Raw genomic sequence first — 26638 nt, 5'->3', positions numbered from 1 at the left:
AGTGGGGGGGTAGATAGAGGTTACATCCACAGAGAAGAAGGAGGAGGGGTGAGGGGATTGGGGGTTCCTGGGAGGGTGGGGGATGGGGTAAGGGGACAACATAGGAAATGTAAATAAAACATCCAATAAAAATTTAAAAAAAAGGGTAGGGAGCCATCTTGAGTGTCATGCCAAATACCACTGGATTCATGTTAGTTCTAAAATTTACAGTGGTAGTCATTATAATTACGAAGAAGTTTAAAGACACTTGGCATAATTCTAACACCTCTCTGGATGTTTTAACTTTACATAGGGAGCTTATGAATTTAAAGAATGCTGCTCTGCTGAGCATTGATGTGGTAGATACTGCTGATAAGATTATTCATTGCCTGAGGTCAGTATTTCTATTTTGGTCAAGGTTCAAGAATGGCCTATATAGCTTGATCATACTAGCCCTTTTTGTCCTGGGAATACTTTTATTCCTGCCCATCATGTTAAAGCTTGTCTTGAACAACATCAACATGTTGGCAGCCAAAGTACATGGCTTGAACCTCAAAATAGACCCCCAGACAGAGTTATTAAATTAACAGGCTGACAAACCAAGGATGAGTAAGATTCTGCACAGACCTTTACCAACCTAAGACAGAAGGGCATTGCTTTTGATAATGTATATTCCACAATGGGTAAGGAAGGTATTCTTAATAGAATGAGCTAAGACAGGCTCAGTCTTGTTAATGAAATAAAAAAGGGGGAGAGGTAGAGCGCTTTGGGGACTGCTTGACAAGAATCTGACATTGGCCAAGGACAAGGAAATGGACTGTTCGGCAGGAATATGACATTGGCCAAGAACAAGGAAGTAGGCTTCAGGCAGGAATCTGATATTAGAACAAAGAAGTAATTTCAGGCAGGAATCTAAATCTTAGGCTAGAAAAAGAAGTACTTTCAGATAGGAATCTAAATTTTAGGCTAGAACAAGCAAGTAGGCTTCGGACATGAAAATGACTTTGGGCTAGGACTGGGAAGTTGTCTCAGATATTTTTGTCATCCTGATAAGCCTTTAGAAACAGTAATCACAGGAGTGTTCACAGAATTGTGTTTAATGCCTTGTTTGTTCTTTGACTGTTTGTGTTTATTGTCTTGCTTGTTCCTTGACTATTTGCATCTATTGTATTGTTAGACTCTCAACCTAGAACTGACCTTAATACTTGCATGTAATTAAGATGGTATAAAAGCAAAAAGGAGGAGGGGGGATAGGATATGAGGTTCGAGGAAGGAGAAATGGGGAAAGGGGATGACATCTGAAATGTGAATAAATAAAATATCTAATAAAAAAAGGAAAAAAAATTAAAAGTTATGATTCTACTGGGTTACTGAGTATTGTGATATGAAACTGCGAGGTTGGCAGTAGGCAGAGGCAGCAACCAGATATAATAAATCTAATTAGAACAGAAAGTGAGGAATAGCTCTGAACTTGTCAGTATAGGAGACAATTTCCCGAACAGAACACCAATGGTTCAGGCAATAAGATCAACAATTGATGAATGGGATCTCAGGGAACTGAAAAGCTTCTGTAAGTCAAAGGACACTGTCATTAGAACAAAACAACAGCCAAATATTGTGAAAAGATTTTAACCAACCTTACATCTGACAAAGGGATAATATCTAAAATATTTAAAGAAATCAAGAAGTTAGATACCAACAAACCAAATAACTCATTGAAAAATGGGGTATAGAACTAAATAGAATTCTCATCAAAGGAATCTCAAATCTCAAGTCTTAAAAGCACTTGAAGAAATGTTCAATGTTCTTAGTCATCAGGGAAATGGAAAACAAAATGACACTAAGATTCCACCTTATAACTAGCAGAATGGGTCAGAATGGCTAAGATTAAAAACTCAGGTGACAGCAGATGCTGGTGAGGATGTGGAGAAAGAGGAACACTCCTCCATTGTTGGTGGGATTGCAAGTTGATACAACGATTTTGGAAATCAGTCTGGTGGTTCCTCAGAAAATTGAACATAGTGCTACCTGAGGACCCAGCTATACTACTCCTGGGCATATACCCAGAAGATGCTCCAACATATAACAAGGACACATGCTCCACTATGTTCATAGCAGCCTTATTTATAATAGCCAGAAGCTGGAAAGAAGCCAGATGTCCTTCAACAGAGGAATGGATACAGAAAATATGGTACATTTACACAATGGACTATTACTCAGCTATTAAAAACAATGACTTCATGAAATTCTTAGGCAGATGGATGGAAGTAGAAAGAACACCCATGGTATGTACTCACTGATAAATGGATATTAGCTTAAATGCTTGGACTATCCAAGACACAATTCACAGACCACATGAAGTTCAAGAAGAAGGAAGACCAAAGTGTGGGTGCTTCGGTTCTTCTTATGAAGGGGAACAAAATACTCATGGGAGGAAATACAGAGACAAAGTGTGGAGCAGAGACTGACGGAAAGGCCATGCAAAGACTGCTCCACCTGGGCATCTATCCCATATACAGTCACCAAACCTAGACACTATTATGGCTGCCAAGAAGTGAATGGTGACAGGAGCCTGATATAGCTGTCTCCTAAGAGGCTCTGCCAAAGACTGATAAATACAGAGGCATATGCTTGCAGCCAACCATTGGCCTGAGCACAGGGTCCCAATGGGGTCCCAAATGGAAGAGTTAGAGAAAGGACTGAAGGAGTTGAAGGGGTTTGCAACCCCATAGGAAGAACAACAATATCAACTAACCAGACTCCCCTAGACCTCCCAGGGATTAAACCACCAACCAAGGAATACACATGGAGGGTTCCATGGCTCCAGCTGCATATTTAGCAGAGGATGGCCTTGTTGGGCATCAATGGGAGGAGAGGTCCTTGGTCCTGTGGAGGCTAGATGTCCCAGTGAAGGGGAATTTGAGGGTGGGGAAGTTGGAGTGGGTGGGTGGGGTAACACCCTTATAGAAGCAGTGGAGGGGGGATTGGATGGGGGCTTCAGGGGGAATTGGGAAAGGGATAACATTTGAAATGTCAATAAAGAAAATATCAAATAAAAAAATGAAAAAAATTGATAAATTTAAAAATCTGAAAAAAGATGAAAGAAAGAAAGCATCTTCTCCAAATGGTGCTGGTCTAACTGGATGTCTACATGTAGAAGAATGAAAATAGATCCATATTTATCACTCTGCATGAAACTCAGGTCCATCTGGATCAAGGATCTCAATATAAAACTGGAACAAGAGAGAGAACTGGGATAAGGGAGGAACCCAAGAATCAGTGGAGGTGTCCTCAGCTGTGACACTGAGGATATGGAGCCTGAAGCGGCCACCTCCTGTAGCAGGCAAGAACCCCAGTTGAACAAAATGGACACCAACCCACCCACACAACTTTCAACTCCAAATGTATCCTGTCTACAAGAAATGCAGGCACAGAGATGGAGCAGAGACTGAGCGAATGGCCAATCAATAACTAGTCCAACTTGAGATCCATCCCATGAGCAAGCACCAATCTCTGACACTATAAATGATACTCTTATGTTTGCAGACAGGAGTCTAGCATGGCTTTACTATGAGAGGCTCCACCCAGCAGCTGACTCAGACAGATATAGATAGCCAAACAGTGAATGGAGCTTGGGGACTCCTATGGGAGAATAGGAGGAAGGATTGCAGGCCCAGGAGGGGATAGAAACTCCATAGGAAGACCAGCAGTCAACTAACCTGGTCCCTTGGGGCTCTCAGAGTCTGAACCACCAACTAAAGAACATACACAGGCTGGAACTAGACCTCTCCACACATATGTAGCAGATGTGCATTTTGGTCTTCATGTGGTCCCAAACAACTGGAGCGGGGGCTATCCCAAAAGTTCTTGCCTGTATCTGGGATATGGTCTTCTTGCTGGGCTGCCTTTTCTGGCCTCAGTGGGAGAGGAAGTGCTTAGCCTTGCAGAGACTTGAAGTGCCAGGGTGAAGGGATACCTTAGGGGGTCCCCACCTGCTATAAGGAGAAAGGAAGGGGGGAAGAGAGAAAGCATTGTGGGAGGGGGTGGTCAGGAGGGGGGCAGCGAGTGGGATGTAAAATGAATGAGCAAAAAAGTAATTTAAAAATACTCTAAAAAATTAACTGCAAAAAAAAATCAAGAAAAATTTTCTTTTTATATTACTTCTCAAAATAAAATAAAATACTTAGTAATGAATTTAAACAACAATGTAGCACTGGTATATTCAAAACTACAAAGCATTGATGAAAGAAACTTGATAAGACAGAATAAATGTATTACTGGAAGATCAACAGTCACTGCACATAAAATTAAGCTTAAAAAGATATGATTTCGATCTCTATACAGAGAGGCTGACTTCAAAACAATGTAGAGGGATATGTGATGATGGAAACCAGGATAGAAGTGATACAAGGAAACAAAGAAACAAGCCAAAAAGTGCTGGCAACTAAGAGAACATTAAGAAGAGTTACCAAAGTATACAATCACAAGGACATGCTGCATGTGGCAAAACATGTTTTTCCATAGAGGCACAAAGTCTGTAGTAAACTCATTCCTATCCACTATACCTAGGAGGGGCAAGAAAGCAAATTCCAAGAACAAACTGCATACTTTGGAAGAAACTGAGGCTATAAGACTCTTGTATTCTCGGAGTTTTCTCACAAACACTCAGAATTGACACTTTGAAATTCCTCCAGGAACCTTAGGAATCAATACAAGGGGTAAAGCTATGTCTACCCTTCACCTTGTAATACCGTCTAAGGTTGTAATATTCCTGGTCTATATGCTTTAAACACCTTCCTGTGGATATTGTGGCTTTCTTTTTTTGACTGATACAGGGTAAGGGGTTTGGCTGGAGAACTATAGAGTTATCCCTAAGTTGGGATTTTAATGTTGTCTGGTGTTTTGTTATTCTTGTGATTTCTACAATAGTTTTGGAGATAAGTCTCCAGATACCATTCCAACTCTACTGGAAACATGATCAGACTACAGAAAATTTTTTGTTGTACAGCAAAATGAACATATTTAATGCTATTGAGCTGTATATTTAAATGGTTGATAGGGTATATTTTATGTCATCTATTTTTACCACAATTAAAAAAATATTTCCTCACACATCTCTTACCCAAATGATCTTCATGTTGGTGCCAAGTACAATCCACAGATTTGGAAGCTGTATGGCACCAATAGATGGATAATGAAAATAAACTTTTAAAGTTGGACAGATGAAGACCTTGAGCTATGTCTCCTCTCTTCATCAAGTTCTGGAGCCTGCTTTGTTGGTACAACAACTTATGGTACCACATCCTAGAATACAAGAGAGAGTAGAGTAATGATATAACAAGTACAACAACTTATGGTACCACATCCTAGAATACAAGAGAGAGTAGAGTAATGATATAACAATGAGGCCATAGGAACACTGAAAAACAACAGGTTTAATGATCTCAATTAGACAAACCAGATAGAAAATTTATTTTAAAAGTTATTAGTTTGTTATATGGAAAGAGAGAGAGAAAGCCATGTGTATTAGTCAGGGATATCTAGAGTCACAGAACTTATGGAATGACTATCTGTCTGTCTGTCTGTCTATCTATCTATCTATCTATTCCTTCTTTCTTGTCTTCATATAGGATTCCAGTAGAAGGTGTGGCCCAGACCTAGATTGGAGGTGTGTCTTCCTTTCTCAAAGGTCCAGAGTAGAAGTGGATTCACCTACTTCAAATCAAACAGAATATCTCTCACAGATAATCACATTTCTGGATTGTTGTCCATTCCAGATATAGTCAAGTTCATAACCAAGAATAGCTGTCACATCATATAACCAAGAGAAGTCTATATGGCTATTGATGTGAACCTATTTAGTGATCTGACAAATATGTACTAAAGTTACTAAACACAAAATGCTAGTTTTGAGTGGACTTCTGTATATTCATATACACATATATTTACATGTTTGTTTGATAGTACGGACTGAATTTTATGCTGATATGGAGACTCAAAAGAATTTAGTGATTTTTTTTAACATTCTGACATAAAAGGCTATGCAGCTCGTGACTAAAGTTAAATTTCTTAAGCTTTTGTGGGTAAGAGCAAAAAGAAGAATGATGAAGGGCCTCTACTGATTTAGTTACGGCTTATATTTATTTCCTTCACTGTTCTCATTTTTTACCTTGCTTCAAAGAGGTATTATGTATGATGAGTCCCATAAATGAGGAATGGAACATCATACACATACACACACACACACGCACACACACATATATTGTGTGTGTGTGAATATATATGAATATATATGTATATACGTGTGTATATATATATGTATGTATATGTTGAAAACATAAACAAGGAATACAGATGAAGTTAATATGTGATCTCTGAAGAGTTAAATATTTTCTGTCTCTTTAAAAAAAAATTCTAACTCATAGTCTAATGCTCAATTTTTACTCAAATATATCGCACAACATAAAATTCACTCTTAAGCAGTTGTAAATTCATTCACTCTTATTTTACCCAACAGATATTAATATATTTGAGATATATACATTTAATGACCTAGGAGACATACTTTTAGACATGCTTGCGAGGACATTTCCAGAAAGGTTTAATTGAAGAGAAAGTACTCACACTAAACTTGGGCTGGATACCCAGACTGAATAAAAGGAAAAGAAAGAGAAAGCCTGATGAGCACCAGAATTCATCTCTGCTTGCTTATTTCTGCCACCAAAGCTATAGATGCTTCTGTTGCTGGGCCTTCCCTATCATGATGGGATATATCACCTTAAACCATTAGCCAAAATAAATCTTTCCTTTTAAAAGTTGTTTTGTCAGATATTTTGTCACAGTGAGAAAAGTAACCAATACAAAATGGATTATTATTTGGATTATTTACAAAATGGGAAATTTTGCCCCCTTTCCATTTCTCTCATTGGTTTTTCATTATATAATGTCTTCTGCCTTGTGATGACAGAACAATAAGACCTTCACCAGATACGCCTCTTCTATCTTAGACTTAGGAGCCCTCACAACTTTTACTAAATTAATTCCTAAATAGTTTTTGAGATACTATGAGAGAATTTAGGAATTTAACTTTGTAGTTGTTAGTATACATAAAACACAACAGATTTTTGTATTTTGACCTTGCTACAATCATTTTTTTTGTACCAGTAACTATTTTGGAGATTTCTTAGGATTTCCTATATGAGGAATAACAACTATGAACAATAACAGATTTATATCTTCCATTCTAAACTTTGTAACTTGTATTTTGGCTTCTTATATTATTCAACAATTATATATATTAGATTTACGTATTTATTTTATGTGCATGAATATTCTACCTGCATGAATGTATGTGTAACATGGGAGATATGTAAGGCATATGTTTACCAGGTATTTTATCAAATTTTCGTTGATTTTACAAAATAAATTATTAAGTGTTATCACTCTAGTTCTATTAAAAACTTATGCAGAATATTGGTAATGTTTCTTCCTTAGTTTTTTTTGAGATTTTATTTATTTTGATTGTATATGTATTGGTATTTTATCTGTATGTATTTTTGTGTTCACATGTATGCAGCATCCATAGTGGCCCAAAGAGGGCATCAAATCCTATAGGTCTGAAGTAGATGACTGTGAGCTGCCATGTGGGTCTTCTGAAAGGGAAGCCAGTGCTATTAAATCACTGATCTATCTCTTCAGCACCCATATTTCTTCCTTCAATGTTTAGCAGAATTTACTAGAGAATCCAAAGGGAGTCTGTGGTTTTCTTTGTGGATAATTTTTTTTTCTTTCTGGGACTCTGAATCTGCATTAGAATTTTTGTTTGCTATTAATATTTCTTTTATATTCCATTTTCTTCAACTTTGTTACCATTTTTCATATTTTTTCTATTATTCAATTTTGATAGTTTCTATTTATTAGGTCCTCTTTGTTTCTATCCAGTATGCAAGTAATGTGAAGCAAGTAAGCTTTCATTTAATGTAGTTCCTTTCTGAGTTTTAGTATTTATACTTGGTCCTACAATTTTCTTTAAATTTTTAAAAATTATTTATTTATTTATTTATTTATTTAGAACTCCAGATTTTATTCCCCTCCTGGTCCACCCTCCAACTGTTCCACATTCCACACCTCCTCCCCACTCCCCTATCTCCACGAGGATGTCCCTACCCCTACCCCCACCCCACCAGACCTCTAAACTCCCTGGGGCCTCCAGTCTCTTGAGTATTAGGTGCATCTTCTCTGACTAAACCCAGACCCGGCAGTCCTCTGCTGTATATGTTGTAGGGGGCCTCATATCCACTGGTGTATGCTGCCTGATTGGTGGTCCAGTATCTGAGATCTCAGGGGTCCAGGTTAATTGAGACTGCTGATCCTCCTCCTCAGCTTCTTCCAGCTTTCCCCTAATTCAACGACAGGAGTCAGCAGCTTCTGTCCATTGGTTGGGTGCAAATATCTGCATCTGACTCTTTCAGCTGCTTGTTGGGTCTTTCAGGAGGGCAGTCATGATAGGTCCCTTTTTGTAAGGGTTCCATAGCCTCAGTAATAGTGTCAGGCCTTGGGATCTCTCCTTGAGCTGGATCCCACTTTGAGCCTGTCACTGGACCTTCTTTTCCTCAGGCTCCTCTCCATTTCCATCCCTTCAGTTCTTTCAAACAGGAACAATTATGGGTCAGAGTTTTGACTGTGGGATGGGAACCCCATCCCTCACTTGATGCCCTGTCTTTCTGCTGTAGGTGGGCTCTACAAATTCCCTCTCCCCAATGTAGGGCATTTGATCTAAGGTCCCTCCCTTTGAGTCCTGAGAGTCTCTCACCTCCCAGGTCTCTGGTACATTCTGTAGGGTCCCCCCCTTCCGCCTCCTACCTCCCGAGGTTGCATGTTTCCATTCTTTCTGCTGGCCCTCAGGTATTTTAGTCCTGTTCCCCCACCCCAATACAAGATCATATTCCCCTCTCTGTCCCCCCCCCAATTCCTTTTCCCTCCCAGGTCCCTCCTCCCCCATTTGTGGTTGCTTTCTTATCTCAAGGGTGGGCGTGGTGGCATGGCAACTTTCATCTCAGCATTCAGGAGGCAGGGTCAAGTTTCACCAAAGAAGAAATATTAACTGATGACATACTATTTTATTTCATATTTTTGTTTTTCTTAATTTTCAGTTTTACATTTTAATTAATGATTGTGTTTTAACTTTTAACTTGACTGAGTGGGCTTTTAAGACTTATTTTTCAGCACTTATTTTATAGTATTTTCTCCATTTCCTCTCATACCTCTAACATATGCTTTCCCTCTCATTCTTACTGTATCTCCTCATTTGCCCTTTACTCATTCTTTCTTCTTTTTATTTAATTATTAGGATCTATAGCTGATCTTTTACTACTTTGTGGGTTCTTTTTCCCACCCTTTATCTCACCCCCCAGACCCCAGTTTCACATCCTATCAGTAGATAGGAGAGAAAGGAGAGAGCAGAGAGAGTGGAGAGAGAGAGAGAGAGAGAGAGAGAGAGAGAGAGAGAGAGAGAGAGGGAGAGAGAGAGAGAGAGAGAGAAAGAGAGAAAGAGAGAGATCTGATCTAATTTCTTTCTTCTTCTTTTTGTTTCTTCTTTGACCACAGCTACTAACAAGCTGCAAACAATCCCCTTGAACAACCAACAACCACTCTCCGGAGCCCTAGCATTTATATACCCTCTGAAAAGTTCCCACACTTCCAAACATCACACAATTACAGAAACTATCTGCAGCTAGCAAAACCATACCCCTGCTAGAGCATGAGACAAATCATAGTCACCTGTGGCAAAGCAGCCCCATATCCCACATCTGGGATTAAAACAAAAACATATAATATTTCTATGTTTTTAAAAGAAAACAAACTTCCAAAATTCTTACTACAAAAACCCTTTACTTTAAAAAGTCTTAAAACTACATATATCTTAGAAGTATCCTGGCTTCTCTACTTTTGATTCATACTGGTTATATAAGTGAACTACACAAATGTTTTATTACATTTAAATATTGAAATTGTTGTTAAATAATTGTGATAATATTATCTGCTTCCCCATGCTGAATAGTGGTGGGTATCATAAGCAAAACAATAAAGAATAATAGAGAAAAGAAATGAAACTGGAGGATACACCCATCTTAACAGATGTGCAAAATATCAAAGAAACACAAAAGGATTTGGAATAAGACAAGCCTCTAGAGTACCTCAAGAACTGAAAGTGAAGATAATGAAATAGCAGAAATGCCAGAAAATATTTCAGAATATTACTATTAAAAAATATTTAGTTAGGGGCTGACTAGTTAGTTCAGTAGTTAATATATCTCAGTAGGACCAGGATTGGAGTAACAGAACATATATGACAGCTCACAATCATCTGTGATTCCAGTTCTACGGATCTTATACCCTCTTCTGGCCTCTGTACATGCATGCCACTGCATGTACACAGTGCACAGACATACAAGCAGGCAAAACACACACATAAAATAAAAACAAGGGCCTAAACCTTCTACCAGGGCAGAATATCAGCTTGTCTGCTCCTCTAAAGACCCCACAGTCTGAAGGCCTCTCAGGAGTTCTGCTGCATACTGGGCAATAGATAAGGGACTCTCCCAAACACTGAGGAGCCCAGCAGACTTGGGACCCATCACCCCCCCCCAAAATCTCTCCCCCCAATAATTACACTTCCCTTTAGTCCTGTGCCTTCCAACAGTGTATATCACCAGCTTGTCTACTCCTCTAAAGACCCCACAGTCTGAAGGCCTCCAAGAAGATCTGTTACACACAGGCCAACAGATCAGCAGCTTCTCTGCCTCTCTGAAGATCCACAGTCTAAAGGCCTCACAGGAGGTCTGCTATAGCCAGGACCACAAGTCTCCTAGGAGACCTACAGCAGCTCAGGGATACAGGAGGCAGACTCCAGGCAGAGACACCTAAATCAGATAACACCAGAGATAAGCAGATGGTGAGAGGCAAGCAACAGAAGCCAATATACATTGGCATCATCAGAACACAGTTCTCCTACCACAGTAAGACTTGGATACACCAACACACCTGAAAATCAGAAAGATGACCTAAAATCTTATCTCATGAAGATAATAGAGTCCTTTAAGGAGGATATAAATACCTCACTGAAAGAAATACAGGAAAACACAGGTAAACAGGTATAAGCCCTTAAAGAGGAAACAAATAAATCCCTTAAATACAGGCAAACACAATAAAACAGGTGAAAAGATTGAACAGATCAGTCCAAGACCTAAAAGTGGGAATAGAAACTATAAAGAAAACACAAATGGAGGAAACACTGGAATTGAAAAAACTAGGACAGAGGTCAGGAATCACAAATGTAAGAATCACCAACAGAACACAAGAGATAGAAGAGAGAATCTCAGGTGTAGAAGATACCTAAGAAGATATTGACACAAAGGTCAAAGAAAATACAAAACATAAAATACGCCTAACCCAACACATCCAGGAAATCCAGGACACAATGAAAAGACCAAACCTAAGAATGATAGGAATAGAGGAGAGCAAAGATTCCTAGCTCAAAGGACCTGAAAATGTCTTCAACAAAATCATAGAAGAAAACTTCCCCAACCTAAAGAAAGAGTTGGCCATAAATGTACAACAAGCCTACAGAACTTCAAAGAGATTGGACCAGAAAAGAAAATCCTCTTGTCACATAATAATCAAAATACTAAATGCACAGAACAAAGAAAGGATATTAAAAGTTGTAAGGGGAAAAGTCCAAGTAACATATGAAGGCAGACCTATCAGAATTATACCAGACTTCTCAGCAGACAGAAAAAGCCAGAAGAGCCTGGACAGAGGTCATGAAGATGCTAAGAGAACACAAAAGCCAACCTAGGCTACTATACCCTGAAAGACTCTCAACAACATATATGGAGAAACCAAAATATTTGATGACAAAAACAAATTAAGGATACTAGAAGAAAAACTCCAACACAAGGAGGGTACCTACACCAAATAAAAAACAAAAAATTAATCATCTGACAACAAAAACAAAAGGAGAGAATCACATGCACATAATACCACCTATAACAACAAACATAACAGGACCTAACAATCATCTGTTTTAATATCTCAACATCAATGGACACAATTCACCAATCAAAAGAAATAAGCAAACAAACTGGATATGCAAGCAGGGTCCATACTTTTGCTGCATACAAGAAACACATCTCATTGACAAAGTTACTATCTCAGAGTAAAAGGCTGAAAAAAAGTCTTTCAAGCAAATGGTCTCAAGAAAAATGTGGGAGTTGCCATTCTAATATCCAATAAAATAGACTTTCAACCAAAAGTTATCAAGAGATAACTTCATACTCATCAAAAGAAAAATTCACCAAGATGAACTCGCAAGGGCAACCCAAATTCATAAAAGAAACATTACTAAAACTCAAAGTACACATTGAATCCCACCCTAAAATCGTGGGAGACTTCAACACCCCACTCTGTTTCTATGATCTCTTTCCCCATTTCCCTTCCCTAGAAACCACCTATCCCATCCCCCTCATTTTTGTTTTTATACCATTTTAATTACAGGCAAGTATTAAGGTCAGTTCTAGGTTTGAGGAACTAGCAGTACAATAGATACAAATAGTCAAGGAACAAGCAAGACAATAAACACAAATAGTCAAAGAACAAGCAAGGCAATAAACAATTCCATAAACACTCCCATGATCACTGTTTCTAAGGGCTTATCAGGATGACCAAAATATCTGAGCCAACTTCCCTGTCCTAGCCCAAAGTCTTTTTCATGTCTGAAGCCTATTCCCTTGTTCTAGCCTAATATTTACACTCCTGCCAGAAATTAGTTCTTTTTTCTAGTCTAATGTCAGATTCCTGCCTGAAGCCCACTTCCTTGTCCTTGGCCAATGTCATATTCCTGCCAAGCAGCCCATTTCCAAGTCCTTGGTCCACTGTTGTGGATGCCAGGAAGTGCATGCTGACAGGAGCCTGATATACCTGTCTCCTGAGATGCTCAGCCAAAGCCTGACATATATAGAGGCAGATGCTCACAGCTAACCATTGAACTGATCACTGGGTCCCCAATGGAGGAGTTAGAGAAAAGACTGAAGGGGGCTTGCTGCCCCATGGGGAGAGTGACAATACCAATCAACCAGAGTTCTCAGGGTCTAAACAGCTACTCTGGGAACACACATGGAGGGACCCATGCCTCCAGCTGTATATGTAGTAGAGGATGACCTTGTTGGGCATCAGTGGGAGAGGAGATCCCCCAGGAAGGCTGGATGCCCCAGTAGGGGTGGGAATTCGAGGGCGGGGAAGTGGGAGTGTGTGGATGTGTGGGGGCACACTCTCATAGAAATAGGAGGAGGGAGGATGGGATAAGGGGTTTCTGGGGGGGGGGATGGGGAAAGGGGATAACATCTGAAATGTAGATAAAATATCCAATAATTAAAAAAACAAAAACAAAAGAAAAGAAAACAAAAGACATCCTGAGTTTTGTAGGCAAATGGATGAAACTAGAAAATATCATCCTGAGTGAGGTAACTGAAACCCAGAAGGACATGTATAGTATGTATTCACTAATAAGTGGATATTAGCAGAATACCCAGGATACAATCCACAGAACTCGAGAAGGCTAACAAGCTGCAGGGCCCAAGTGAAGATGCTTCAATCCCACTTGGGAGGGAGAAGAAAGCAATCATAGGAGGCAAAGGGAGGGAGGGATCTGGGTGAGAGGGATGGGGGAGGGGAAAATGAAATCATGATCAGGTATTGGGGTGGGGGGACAGGACTGGAGCCCTGAGAGCCAGCAGAATGAATAGAAATATGCAACCTCAGAGAGGTAGACAGTGGGGGGTACCCTCTAGAATGTACCAGAGACCTGGGAGGTGAAGACTCTCAGGACTCAGAGGGAGGGACGTTAGAGGAAATGCCCATCAGTGGAAAGAGGGAACTTGTAGAGTCCACCTCCAGTAGAAAGACAGGGCATCAAGTGGAGGAATGGGGTTGCCATCCCCCAGTCAAAAACTCTGACCCAGAATTGATCCTATCTAAAAGAACTGCAGTGACAAAAATGGAGAAGAAACTGAGGGAAAGGAGGTCCAGTGACCAGCCCAACTTGGGATCCATCTCAACGGGAGGCTCCAAGGTCTAACACTATTAATGATGCTATGGTGTGCTTACAGACAGGAGCCTAGCTAGCATGGCTGTCCTCTGAGAGACCCAGCAAGCAGCTGACTGAGACAGATGCAGATACACCCAACCAATAGACTGAAGTCTGGGATTCCTGTGGCTGAATTAGGGAAAGGCTAGAAGAAGCTGAGGAGGAGGATAACACCATAGGAAGACCAGCAGTCTAAACTAACCCAGACCCCCAAGATCTCTCAGACACTGAGCCACCAATCATATACTAGCTGGTCCAAGGCCCCTGATATGTACACAGCAGAGGACTGCCTGGTCTGGCCTCAGCGAGAAGACACACCTAACCCTGGAGATACTTGAGGCCTCAGGGAATGGGGAGTTCTGGTGGGGTGGGGGTGGGGTGGGGACACTATGTAGTAGAGACAGGCCTCAGCCTCAACACAAGTCAGCTGGAGGGCCCTAGACCAACAGGAACACTTGGTTGTGCCTCTCTTGTAGAAGTGATCACCTATGGATGCTATTTCTATAAACAAGCCAAGCTTAGCCTCCACCACTGTCTGTTGAGTCCTTTTTATATTCCCTCTAATATCACGTGTCCTCCATGGGTCTTGTCTCAGCACGTGTCTTCTCTCAACATGTTTGTCTGTCTCAGCTGACATCACTCTGCCAATCAGCCCAACAAGAAATTATAACACACTACCTGAAGTTTTTCGTTGTATTTCTCTCTATGGAGTCCCGACAATGAAGCTCAACTACACAATGTAAGGTGAACCAATACATGTGTGTCGTTAATGAAGAGTCCTTCATCACGTGTCCTTTCACATGTTTGTTTTAGCAGAACATATTTTATCCTGTGTGTTCTTCAGCAAAATGTTCCTTTATGAATCAGTCTTAGCCTTTTACCTGTGTCCACTTTAGGAAAACACTCCTTCACGTGCCCCAACAAAAGACCATCCAAAACCAACTGACTTTCCAAAGAGCACTTAATTTCCACATCATGAGGAAAACCACTTCATACTCATTAAATTAAAAATGCACCAAGATGATGTCTCAGTTCTGAATATCTATGCCCCAAATGCAAGGGCATCCACATTCATAAAAGAAACATTACTAAAGCTTAATTCACAGATTGAAACCCACACGTTAAATAGTAGAAGACTCCAGCACTCCACTCTCACCAATAGACAGGTCATCCCAACAGAACGTAAACAGAGAAATAATAAAATGAACAGATGTTATGATGCAAATGGACTTAACAGATATCTACAGAATATTTCACCCAAGCACAAAAGAATATACCTTTTTCTCAGCACTTTATTGAACCTTCTCCAAATTGACCATATACTTGGGCACAAAGCAAATCAAAGTTCCTATATCTTATCAGACCACCATGGATTAAAGCTGTATTTCAACAACAACAACAACAACAACAGAAACAACAGAAAGCCTACAAATAAATGGAAACTGGAAAACTCTTTACTGAATGACCACTGGGTCAAGGAAGAAATAAAGAAATTAAATACTATCTAGAATTCAAGGGAAAATGAAGACACAGTATACCCAAACTTATGGGGCATAATGAAAGCAATGATAAGAGAAAAGTTCATATCATTAAGTGTTTTCTTAAAGAAATTAGAGAGTTCTCATACTAGTAGCTTAGTAGCAAATCTGAAAGCTCTAGAACAAAAAGAAGCAATCACATGCAAGAGGAGTAGAAGGCAGGAAATAAATTCAGCTGAAATCAATAAATATAAACAAAGAGAACAATACAAAAAATCAACAAAACCAAAAATCTTATTCTTTGAGAAAATCAACAAGATAGACAAACCCTTAGACAAACTATCTAAAAGGCAGAAAGTCAGTATACAAAATTTAAAACATCAGAAATAAAAGGGGGACATATCAAACACAGACAAAATCCAAAGAATCAAATCTTACTTCAAAAGCCTGTACTCAACAAAATTGTAAAATATAAAGGAAACAGACAATTTCCTCAACAGATATCACTCATCAAAGTTAAATCAAGATCAGATAAAAAATTAAATAGACCTATAACTCCTAAGGAAATAGAAGCACTCATTAAGTCTCCCAACCAAAAGAGCCCACCATGAACAGATGGTTTTATTGCAAAATTATATCAGACTTTCAAAGAAGAGCTGAGAACAATACTCCTCAAATTATTTCACAAAATAAGTACAGAAGAAACATTGCCTAATTCATTTTATGAGGCCCTGATACCCAAACCACACAGACTCAACAAAGAAAGAAAATTTTTCTCATGAACATTGATGAAAAATAATAAAATACTCACAACCTAATCCAAGAATACATCAAAAAAAAATCATCCGGGGCTGGAGAGATGGCTCAGTGGTTAAGAGCACTGACTGCTCTTCCAGAGGTCCTGAGTTCAAATCCCAGCAACCACATGGTGGCTCACAACTATCCGTAATGAGATTCGATGCCCTCTTCTGGTGTGTCTGAAGACAGCTACAGTGTACTTATAAATAAAGTAAATAAATCTAAAAAAAAAAATCATCCACCATAACCAGGTGGACTTCATCCCAGAGATGTAGGGATGGTTCAACATATAAGAATCTGTCAAATATAATCCATTATATAAAAAACTGAAAGAAAAAAAGCATAGGACTTTTTCATTAGATACTGAAAAAGCCTGACAAAATCCAACAACCCTTTATGACAAAAGTCTTGGAAAGATTAAGGATACAAGGTACATATCTAAGCATAATAAAGGGAACACAGAGCAAGCTAACATCAAATTAAATGAAGAGAAACTTAAAGCAATCCTACTGACCTAGTTAGGTTTTATTGTGAAGAGACACCATGACCAAGGCAACTTTTCTAAAAGAAAACATTTAATTGGGGCAGGCTTACAGGTGCAGAGGTTCAGTTCATTATCATCATGGAAGGAAGCATGATATCATGCAGGCCAACATGGTGCTCCAGGAGGCAAGAGTTCTCTATCTTGATCTGAAGGCAGCCAGGAGAAGACTGGCTTCCACAGGCAGCCAGTCAGAAGTTCTCTTCTGCACTGGGCAGAGGCTGAGCATAGGATCTCAAAGCCCACTCCCACAGTGACACAATTCCTCCAACAAGGCTACACCTCCAAATTGTGCCACTTCCCATGGGCCAAACATATTTTTTTAAATCAGATTTTTAAAAAATATTTATTTATTTATTATATATGAATACACTGTTGCTGTCTTCAGAGACACCAGAAGAGGGCATCAGATCTCATTACAGATGGTTATGAGCCACCATGTGGTTGCTGGGATTTGAACTCAGGACCTCTGGAAGTGCAGTCAGTGCTCTTATCCACTGAGCCATCTCTCCAGCCCAGGGCCAAACATATTTAAACCATCATAACCACTAAGATCACGGGCAAGACAAGGCTGCCCAGTCTCTCCATGTCTATTCAACATAGTACTTGAAGTTTTAGCTATAGCAATAAACCAATTAAAGGAAACCAAGGGAATACAAATTGGAAAGGAAGAAGTCAAAGTATGGCTATTTGCAGATGATATGACAGTATATATAAGTGACCCCAAAAATTCTACCAGGGATTTTACCAGCTGATAAACACCTTCAGTGAGGTGGCTGAATACAAAATTAACTCAAAAAATACCAGTAGCCCTCCTATATACAAACAATAAATGGCCTGAGAAAAAAAATCATGGAAAAAAATTCCATTCACAGTAGCCACAAATAATATAAAATATTTTGGTGTAATTCTAACCAAGCAAGTGAAAGATCTGTATGGCACGAACTTCAAGACTTTGAAGAAAGAAAATGAATAAGATATCAGAAGATGGTAGGCTCTCCCATGCTTATGTATTGGTAGGATTAACATAGTAAAAACGTCCATCTTACTAAAACCAATATACAGATTCAATGAGATTCTCATCTGAAAGTAGAAATTTAAGGGTTCTTTTAAAAGTTGGTTAGATGGTGTTTTGCTGGGGCAAACGGGAAAAACAATTTAGCTGAAGTGGACACAGGTAAAAGGATGTTCTCCTAAAACAAGAATGTGAAGGGTTGAGTGATGAAGGATTCTCTGCTAACAACACAAATGTATTGGTCTGCCTTACATTTCGGAGTTGAGCTACATTTCTTGGGACTCCATAGAAAGAACCGCACCAAAAACTTTCTAGTAGTGTGCTATGGTTTCTTGGTGTTTTCTCAGACTTGGGCTGATTGACAGAGATATGTCAACAAGACATGTGTTGAGGCAAGACACATGCAAGACATGTAATGTTTGGAGGGTATAAATAGGACTGGACCAATGGAGGTTGAGCTAGGCTTGCTTATAGAGCTAGCTGTATAACACCTGTGGGTCTTGTGTCTTTGCCAATCTTTGCTTCTCTGAGAGAGGCACAAATGAGAACTTCTGGCATTCCTCATGATTCCTCTTGCTGACTTGTGCTGAGGCTGAGGCCTGACTGTCTCTTGTCGGGCTGTAGACATCTTGGATTGGCACGGGCCTGGAACCCCGAGACTGCAGGTATTTTGCCACACCCCCAGAACCCAGGGCCCTGACACGCAGTCTCATCTCCATTTAACCTGTACAGTCAGTCACGTAAGACACAGGTAGAGGGCATGACTAACAGACCTCTGCCTGGAGAGATTTACATATTAATGAGTTATCTAAAGGCCGGGGGCCATAGTTAATTAAGTTATCCTCTCCCTAGTCCCTCCTCTTTCCCACTCCTCATATAAGAGAGCTCCTCCTGGCATTTGGTGGGAGGGCACACATCCACATTCAGATCCAAATTTCCTGTCATGGATAATAAAGCTACTCCTTGGAAACCCACTCCACGTGTCTTCTGGAACCTTGGATTTTCTCGAATACGTGTGAACCTCCGCCACGGGAAAAGCCTCAAGGACAGGCATGCTGCCGCCAGGGGCCCGCCCTGGTCTGTGGGTCTCCTACACTGCTGTGTCCCCACAGGCCACCTCTGTCAGTGCTCCAGGACTCTACCGTTGCAGCAGTCCTCGGGCGGCCTGAGCCACGCCCCCTCGCACCCTGCGCGTGTATGTTTTTTCTCACAGTCTCTGTTAGGTCATGTCACCACTATTGCTAACCCAACTTTACCAAACTAGACTACCGATATATCTGTAAAGTGTTTACAAATTGATCAAGTTGCTGCTATTAACCTAAGAACTAAACTGCCAATTTCCAGAAAACACATATGATAGTTGTTCCAAAGAACCTTTCGAAACAGGTCCATTTCCCCCATATCCATTCTTTCCCAAGACCTCTGGTGGGTGGTGGGCTAAAAGAGAGGTTCAAACATTTAAGAAATATCGTTAAACATACATTCTAAAAAATTAAAGTTACACCCATAAAAATTCCAACACAATTCTTTACAGATCTTGAAAGAGCAATATTCAACTTCAAATGGAAAATCAAAAGATCCAGGATAGCTAAAACAATCCTGAACAATAAAAGAACTTACAGAGGTATCACCATCCTTGACTTCAAACTGTACTATAGAGTAATAGTAATAAAAACATCATGGTATTGGCATAAAAACAGACAGGTGGATCAATGAAATCAAATTAAAGATCCATAAATAAATTCACATACCTATGGACATCTGATTTTTGATAAAGAAGCCAGAAATGTAAAGTGGAAAAAAAAGAAAGCATCTTCAAGAAATGGTGCTGGACTAACTAGGTGCCTGCATGTACAAGACTTCAAATAGATCCATATTTATCACCCTGCACAAAACTCAAGTCCAAATGGATTAAAGACCTCTATATAAAACCAGATGTACTGAACCTGATAGAAGAGAAAGTAGGAAACGACCTTGAATAAATTGGCACAAGAGAAAAATTCTTAAACAGAGCACTAACCTGTTGGGGTGATCTTTTTATATTCTGAGAAGGTGTAGCTCTATATTTTAAATTGTTAACTCTGTATTGACAGAGAGTGAAATGCTGGTAGGATCTTGGTACTGTTGGCCTCATATTTTGTAAATATTCCCCTTTTCTCACTAGCCTAGACATAATCTAGAATTATATCTGATTGACTATAATAAAGACTTGACAGCCAATGGCTAGGCAGGAAGTGGACAGCAGAACTTCTGAGAGACAGAGAGACAGATACACAGAGAGAGACAGATACAAAGGGAAATGCTGGGAGAAGAAATATGATATGGGAAATTTGCCAGTGGACACAGAGGTGAATGGACAGACCAAGGCAGAGCAGAGAGGTAGATGTAGCCACATGGTAGATACAGTGCCAGGATTAGTTGGGTTAAACTGGACAGGTAACTGATGGGGACTGGTTCTAATGCTTTGATTTAATTGGGAATCTGCGTGCCCAAATGCTCAAGGTCTTTGTTCCTAGTTGGTTTTTGATTCATCAATAAAGATGCCAGTGGCTAATAGCTGGGCAAAGGGAAACAGAGTGGGACCCTTAGATTTGTGCAGGCTAGGGCACAGGAGAGAGGAACAGACAGAGAATCACCATGATGTGGTGAGAGATGGATCAGATTTAGAGCTGCAGGAGTGACAGCCAACAAGCCACAAAAGAATTCACGTAAGTGGCCACTAGCCACTCCCCTGATTGCACCTGGGGTAGCAGGTGGAGGATCAGAACTGCCTAGCCTTGAGCTAGTCACAGCATATTAAAATTAACTGACGTGTGTGTGTGTGTGTGTGTGTGTGAGTGTGAGTGTGTGTGTGTGTGTGCACACACACACACCTTTCATTCTTGGATCCAAAGAGTTCCTGGGCAGGTGGCTGGAAGCCTGTGACCTGCTGGGAGCCAAAGAAGGGTAGCAAAACTACTGCTACCAGAGACTGTCCTAGCTAAAGGACTAACCTTTAAAATACTAAAAAGCCTCTGTGTTGTTATTTATACCTCTGGTGGGTCTGGGAAAGTACCGCTGCACTTGGTGTACCAATGTGGGGCAGAAAGCCAGGCATAGAAGCCATAGTAGTGGTGGGGCAGCAATGATATCCTATGACAGTGCACTGCTCTGTGGCGGCAGGCTTGCTGCTCCATGAGTGGGGCAGCTAAAGTCTTACTGGCCCCACAAGACAGTGAACAGCAAGGCAGGACTGGCCATTCTCATACTGTCAGCTGCTGAGGGCATCACAACCTCTTTAAGTTTTAGCCCACATGGCAAAGAATGGTTGCAGGTAGCGGAAGCTAGGCACAGACTGAGAAGCTTGTAGTGGACCCCTGGCCTCCATAAGGACTGAAGACTGAGAATCTCCAGAAGATAAGAGTTTATAAAAACCTAGGTACAAAAATAAATATAAGATTTGAAAATGGTAAAAGGGAAATAAGTAAAAATGTTTGGTAATATGCTTAGGTGCTAAAGAAAAGAGAGGACAGAGATGTAATACTAGGTTACAAGTGATAGAACAAAAATTAGAGGATCCTGTGGAGTGCAGCATGGGTATTCTGTATTTTATAAATATAAACCATGCACGTCCTTTTGGGTCTGGGTTACCTCACTCAGGATATTTTCCAGTTCCATCCATTTACCTGCAAAACTCATGATGTTCTTGTTTTTAATAGCTGAATAGTATTCCATTATGTAAATGAGCCACATTTTCTGTATCCATTCTTTGGTTGAGGGACATCTGGATTGTTTCTAGCTTCTGGGTATTATGAATAAGGCTGCAATGAACATAGTGGAGCACATGTCCTTGTGGTATGGTGGAACATCTTTTTGGTATAAACCTGGGAGTGGTATAGCTGGGTCTTGAGGTAGAACTATTGCCACTTTCCTGAGAAACCCCCAAATTCATTTCCAAAGTGGTTGTACAAAGTTTGCACTGCCACCAGCATCCATATCCACATCCTTGCCAACATGTGCTATCTCTTGAATTTTTGATAATAGCCATTCTGGTGGGTGTAAGATGGAACCTTGAAGCTGTTTTGAGTTGCATTTCCCTGATGACTAAGGATGTTGAACATTTAAGTGCTTCTCGGCCATTGGAGATTCCTCTTGAGAATTCTCTGTTTAGCCCCAGTTTTTAATTGGGTTATTTAGGATGTTATTGTCTAACTTCTTGAGGTTTGTTGTAAATTTTAGATATTTCCCTGCTGTCAGATGTAGGGTTGGTGAAGAACCTTTTCCAATTGGTAGGCTACCGTTCTGTCCTATTGATAGTTTCCTTTGCCTTACAGAAGCTTCACAGACCCCCAAAAGCTAACTAAACAAGAAGGAAGGCACAAGTGAGGATGCTTGAATTTTACTTAGAATGGGGAATAAAATAGCCATAAGAGGCAGATGGAGGGAGGGAATTGGGTGGGAGAGGGGATGGGGGAAAGAATGATTGGCTTTAGGTTCATGGGGAAGAACAAGAGAGATGGACAGATGGCTATGAGAATGCATGAAAATCTGCAACTGACGGGGGTGGGGAGGTGGGGCCATCTCTAGTACGAGATAGAGAACTGTGATAAGGGAAGCACTCAAGAAACAATAAGGGTGATCTTAGTTGTGACTCACAGTAGTAAGGGATATGGAACCTAAAAAGACCACCTCCTGTAGCAGGCAAGAAACCCAGTAGAGCAATGGAGGCACCAACCCACTCACAAAACTTTTGACCCTAAATGTATCCTGTCTCCAAGAAATGCAGGCATGGGGGCAGGGGATGCAGCAGAGACTGAGCAAATGGCCAATCAATGGTTGTCCCAAATTGAGACCCATCCCATGGACAAGCACCAATCCCTAACACTATTAATGATACTCCGTTATGCCTGCAGACAGGAGCATATTGTCCTCTGAGAGGCTCCACCCAGCAGCTGACTCAGATATATACAGACACCTACAACCAAACAGGAGATGAAGCTTGGGGACTGTTATGGATGAATAGGAAGGATTATAAGCCCCAAAGGGAACAGGATCTCCATAGGAAGACCAACAGAATCAACTAACCTGGCCCTTAGGGCTCTCAGGGTCTGAACCACCAACCAAAGAACATAGATGGGATGGACCTAGGCCTCCCCACATATATGTAGCAGATGTGCAGCTTGGTCTTCATGTGGGTTCCAAACAATTGGAGTGGGGTGTATCCCAAAAGCTGTTGCCTGTAGTGAGATATATTCTACTAGCTTGACTGCCTTGCCTAGTAGAAGCCTCTAGCCTTGTAGAGACTTGAAGTCCCGGGGTGGGGGTATACCCAGGAGGCCCCTTCCCACTCAGAAGAGAAGGGGATAATGGGTGAAAGATTGTGTGTGTATTGGGGAGGTAACCAGGAGGGGGTAGTGAGCAGGATATAAAATGAATAAGTAAAATAAGTAAATAAATAAGAATTAGAGGGAAATTTAAATCAGAATATAGAGTTTTCTCAAGCTAAGTCAGAAAATCCAGTCTGAAGCGTACAGCACCAGCTTATAATAAGATCAAAAGGTGGCAGTTCAAGCCCATTAGAAAATCCACAAAGATTTTTTCCAGTTAGAGTAAGAAGTAGCTCCAGATGAGAGAAATCCACAAGGTCATGAATAATTTGGGTGGTAGCCCATAGAGATGCTAGATCTAAAAATACTTGAAGAAGCAGTAATGGCTTATGACATACATTATCCTTATATAAAAGAGATGCTTAATAACTAGGCCACACAAATTTGTATAAATCCAAAAGATTGGAAAGATTTGATGTCAGCTATCTTAAAACTTGGCCCTCAACCACAATGGCTAACATGGTGGAGAGATGAGGCTCCAGTTATGGAGGAATGTAATCAGACTAGAGGCATTAATATTGTCAAGGACAAATTGCTAGGTGAAAGTCAATATGCTGAATTAAGAGTACAGATTCTGTTTAATGATGCCATCATATAGTAGCTTTAAATTCTTGGGACAAGGTTGAACAACAGGGAAAATTATCTGAATCATTTACAAAGATAACCCAGGATTCAGAAGACTCTTTCACTGACTTTTTACAAAGATTAACTTCAGTTCTAAATAGAGCAATATCAGAGCTAGATGCTAGAGAAATCTTAATTGAATTTTTACCTTCTGAGAATGCTAACTGCTGAATGCAAAAAGGCCATTAGACCTTTACAATTTGATTAACACTACTGCAGATATTAGATCTAATGCTTACAACTCAGTTGTGACTGGACAGGCAATTGCAAAAGGTATGAGAACTCAGAATGTCTGAGTGAAAGAAGTGGACAGGGTTTATAAATGTAAACCATCCAGAGATATTCAAGGCAACTCCTTACTGTGGGAAAACTGCCTAAGGGGTTTTGCTCAGGCCCTGAAAAAAACAACATGAAGCATTCATTCCTGTTGGCCAAGAAGAAACTGTTCTAGAGAACTACAATTTTAAAAAAAGTATAAAGCCTGAAAGGACAAACAGTACTGCTCAAAACTTAACTATTTAACAGAGATAGAGCAGCTCCAATAGCTAAAATGAGATTCTGAAGATACAAGAAAACAGGTATTTTGGCAAACTGATACACATGATAAGAGACCAAAGTTGAAATTACAATGAGATGGAATTGAGATTGATGGCCTAGTGGATACTGGAGCATATGTAACAATAATTTCACAAGATTCCTGGAATCCAGCTTGGCCAATTCAAAAGGTATCTACATAGCTCCTAGAGATTAGGACATTGTCTCAGGTAAAACAAACTCTAAAACAGATTAAATGTATAGGAAGAGAAGGCCAGGTAGGAAGGTTAAGACCATATGTGGCAGATATAGCCATGAATCTATGGGGAAGAGATCTATTGCAGCAATAGGAAGCACAGATTAGCATTCCTCCAACTTCAGAGATAAGCCATAAAATAGGAGATATTCTGGATAAAGGTACTGAAAAATGTTATCACAAACTTACAAACTGTTAAGGCTGTTCATAAGCAGTGCAAAAATTGGTTCTCCAAATTTATAGGGCAGGTTACTGCTGATAGAGTACCAACTGCCCTACTATTAAAATGGTTAACTGATAAACATTTTGAGTAGAGCAGTGAGCCTTAAATAAACAACAGTCACAGGCACTAGAACAGCTCCTTCAAGAGCATCTGGATCCTCAACATATAAAAGAGTCCACCAGCCCTTCAAATTCTATATTTGTAATTTAAAAAGAAATCTGGAAAATGGAGGATGCAGACAGATCTGAGAGCAATTAAAGTAATCATCCCATAGATTCCTTACAACTGGATTCCCTTTAACTTCTTTGTTATCCAAGGCATGGCCTATTATAGTGATTGATTTAAAAGATTGCTTTTGTTCAATGTTCCTTGAGAAACAAGATAAAGATTTGCTTTCACCTTGTCCACATTAACCAATGAAAAACCAACTAAGAGGTACCAACAGAGGGTCTTGCCACAAGGAATGTTAAACAGTCCCATCTTGTGTCAATATTTTGTACAACAGCTATTATAAATAATTAATAAACAGTTTCTTCAATCTATAATTTATCATATATGGATGATATCTTGTTGGCAGATTCAGATGGAGATACCTGAGAAAAAATGTTTTCTGAAGTAAAGTGAATTTTGCCTTGTTGTAGATTGCAAATTACTCCTAAAAATACACAGAAGAGATTCTTTTAATTACCTAGGATATAAGATCTTTTTTATAAGTTCGGCTTATAAAGTGACGAATTATAAACTCTTAATGATTTTCAAAAATTACTTGGAGATATTCATTGGCTACAGCCCACAACTGAATTAATTACTCAAGAACTAAGTAATTTATTTCAAACCTTACAAAGTGATTCCGGCTTAAATAGTCCAAGAAAATGATCAGCTAAAACTGAAAGAGAATTGGCTCTAGTAGCAAAAAGGACACACATGTGGATCGATTGGTTGTATCCAAAGCTTGATTGTATTTTAGTTATTTTGTCTTCTCCCACAGGAATTCTTATGCAGAGAGAAGATACTATCTTACAATGGATATTTTTAGCACATAAATAGAGCAAAAAATTAAAAACCTATATGGAAAAGTTTTCTGACTTGATTGTGAAAGGGAAAATAAGACTTTGTCAATTAGCAGGAACACAGCAAGCAGAGACTCTAGTGCCTTTTCTAATGTTGAAATTATCTCATTATGAGTAATCAATGAGGACTGGCAAAGAGCTTGCAGTAAGTAATTTGGGGGGGGGGGGGGGAGAAATCAATAACAAATACCCTAAGAGCAAGTAACTTCAGTTTATAAAAAGAGCTAATTGGATTCTTCCTCATATAGTGAGAGTAACACCAATTTCTAAAGCTCCTACCTTTTATACAGATGGCAATAAATCTTGAATGGCAGGTTATAAGTCAGGAAATATAAAAAGTAGTTCAGAGACCATATGCTTCAGTTCAAAATTCAGAACTACAAGCTATTCTCATGGTTCTGTTAGACTTTCCAGAACCTCTAAATATGGTTCATGACTCTCAATATGCAGAAAGAGTTGTTTTGCATATAGAAACTGCTAAATATATTCCAGAATATTCAGAATTAGCTTTGTTATTTACATGTCTACAATAGGTAATTTGAAACAGAGATCATCCATTTTATTTATATATATATATATATATATATATATATATATATATATATATATAT

At 39.7% G+C, this 26638-nt stretch overlaps 1 protein-coding gene across 2 annotated transcripts in view; it reads right to left on the bottom strand.

Moving 5' to 3' along the window:
• The window catches only part of Tmlhe (trimethyllysine hydroxylase, epsilon), a 120392-nt gene that overhangs the window by 64250 nt on the left and 29504 nt on the right, over window positions 1-26638 (bottom strand). Inside the window, exon 2 of one of the 2 annotated variants that reach the window (XM_028785264.1) lies at window positions 5102-5283. The exons of the other annotated variant lie outside the window; for it this stretch is intronic. Coding sequence (XP_028641097.1) covers window positions 5102-5282 — 181 coding nt within the window. The 5' untranslated portion in view covers window position 5283. The remainder of the gene's footprint in view (window positions 1-5101; window positions 5284-26638) is intronic. 2 annotated transcript variants of the gene reach the window in all.

Source organism: Grammomys surdaster, unplaced genomic scaffold, assembly GCF_004785775.1.
Source record: "Grammomys surdaster isolate TR1022 unplaced genomic scaffold, NIH_TR_1.0 125178, whole genome shotgun sequence".
Lineage (NCBI taxonomy): Eukaryota > Metazoa > Chordata > Mammalia > Rodentia > Muridae > Grammomys > Grammomys surdaster.
The sequence above is the reverse complement of the archived record's forward strand: the minus strand, read 5'-3'. Positions and strand labels throughout refer to the sequence as shown.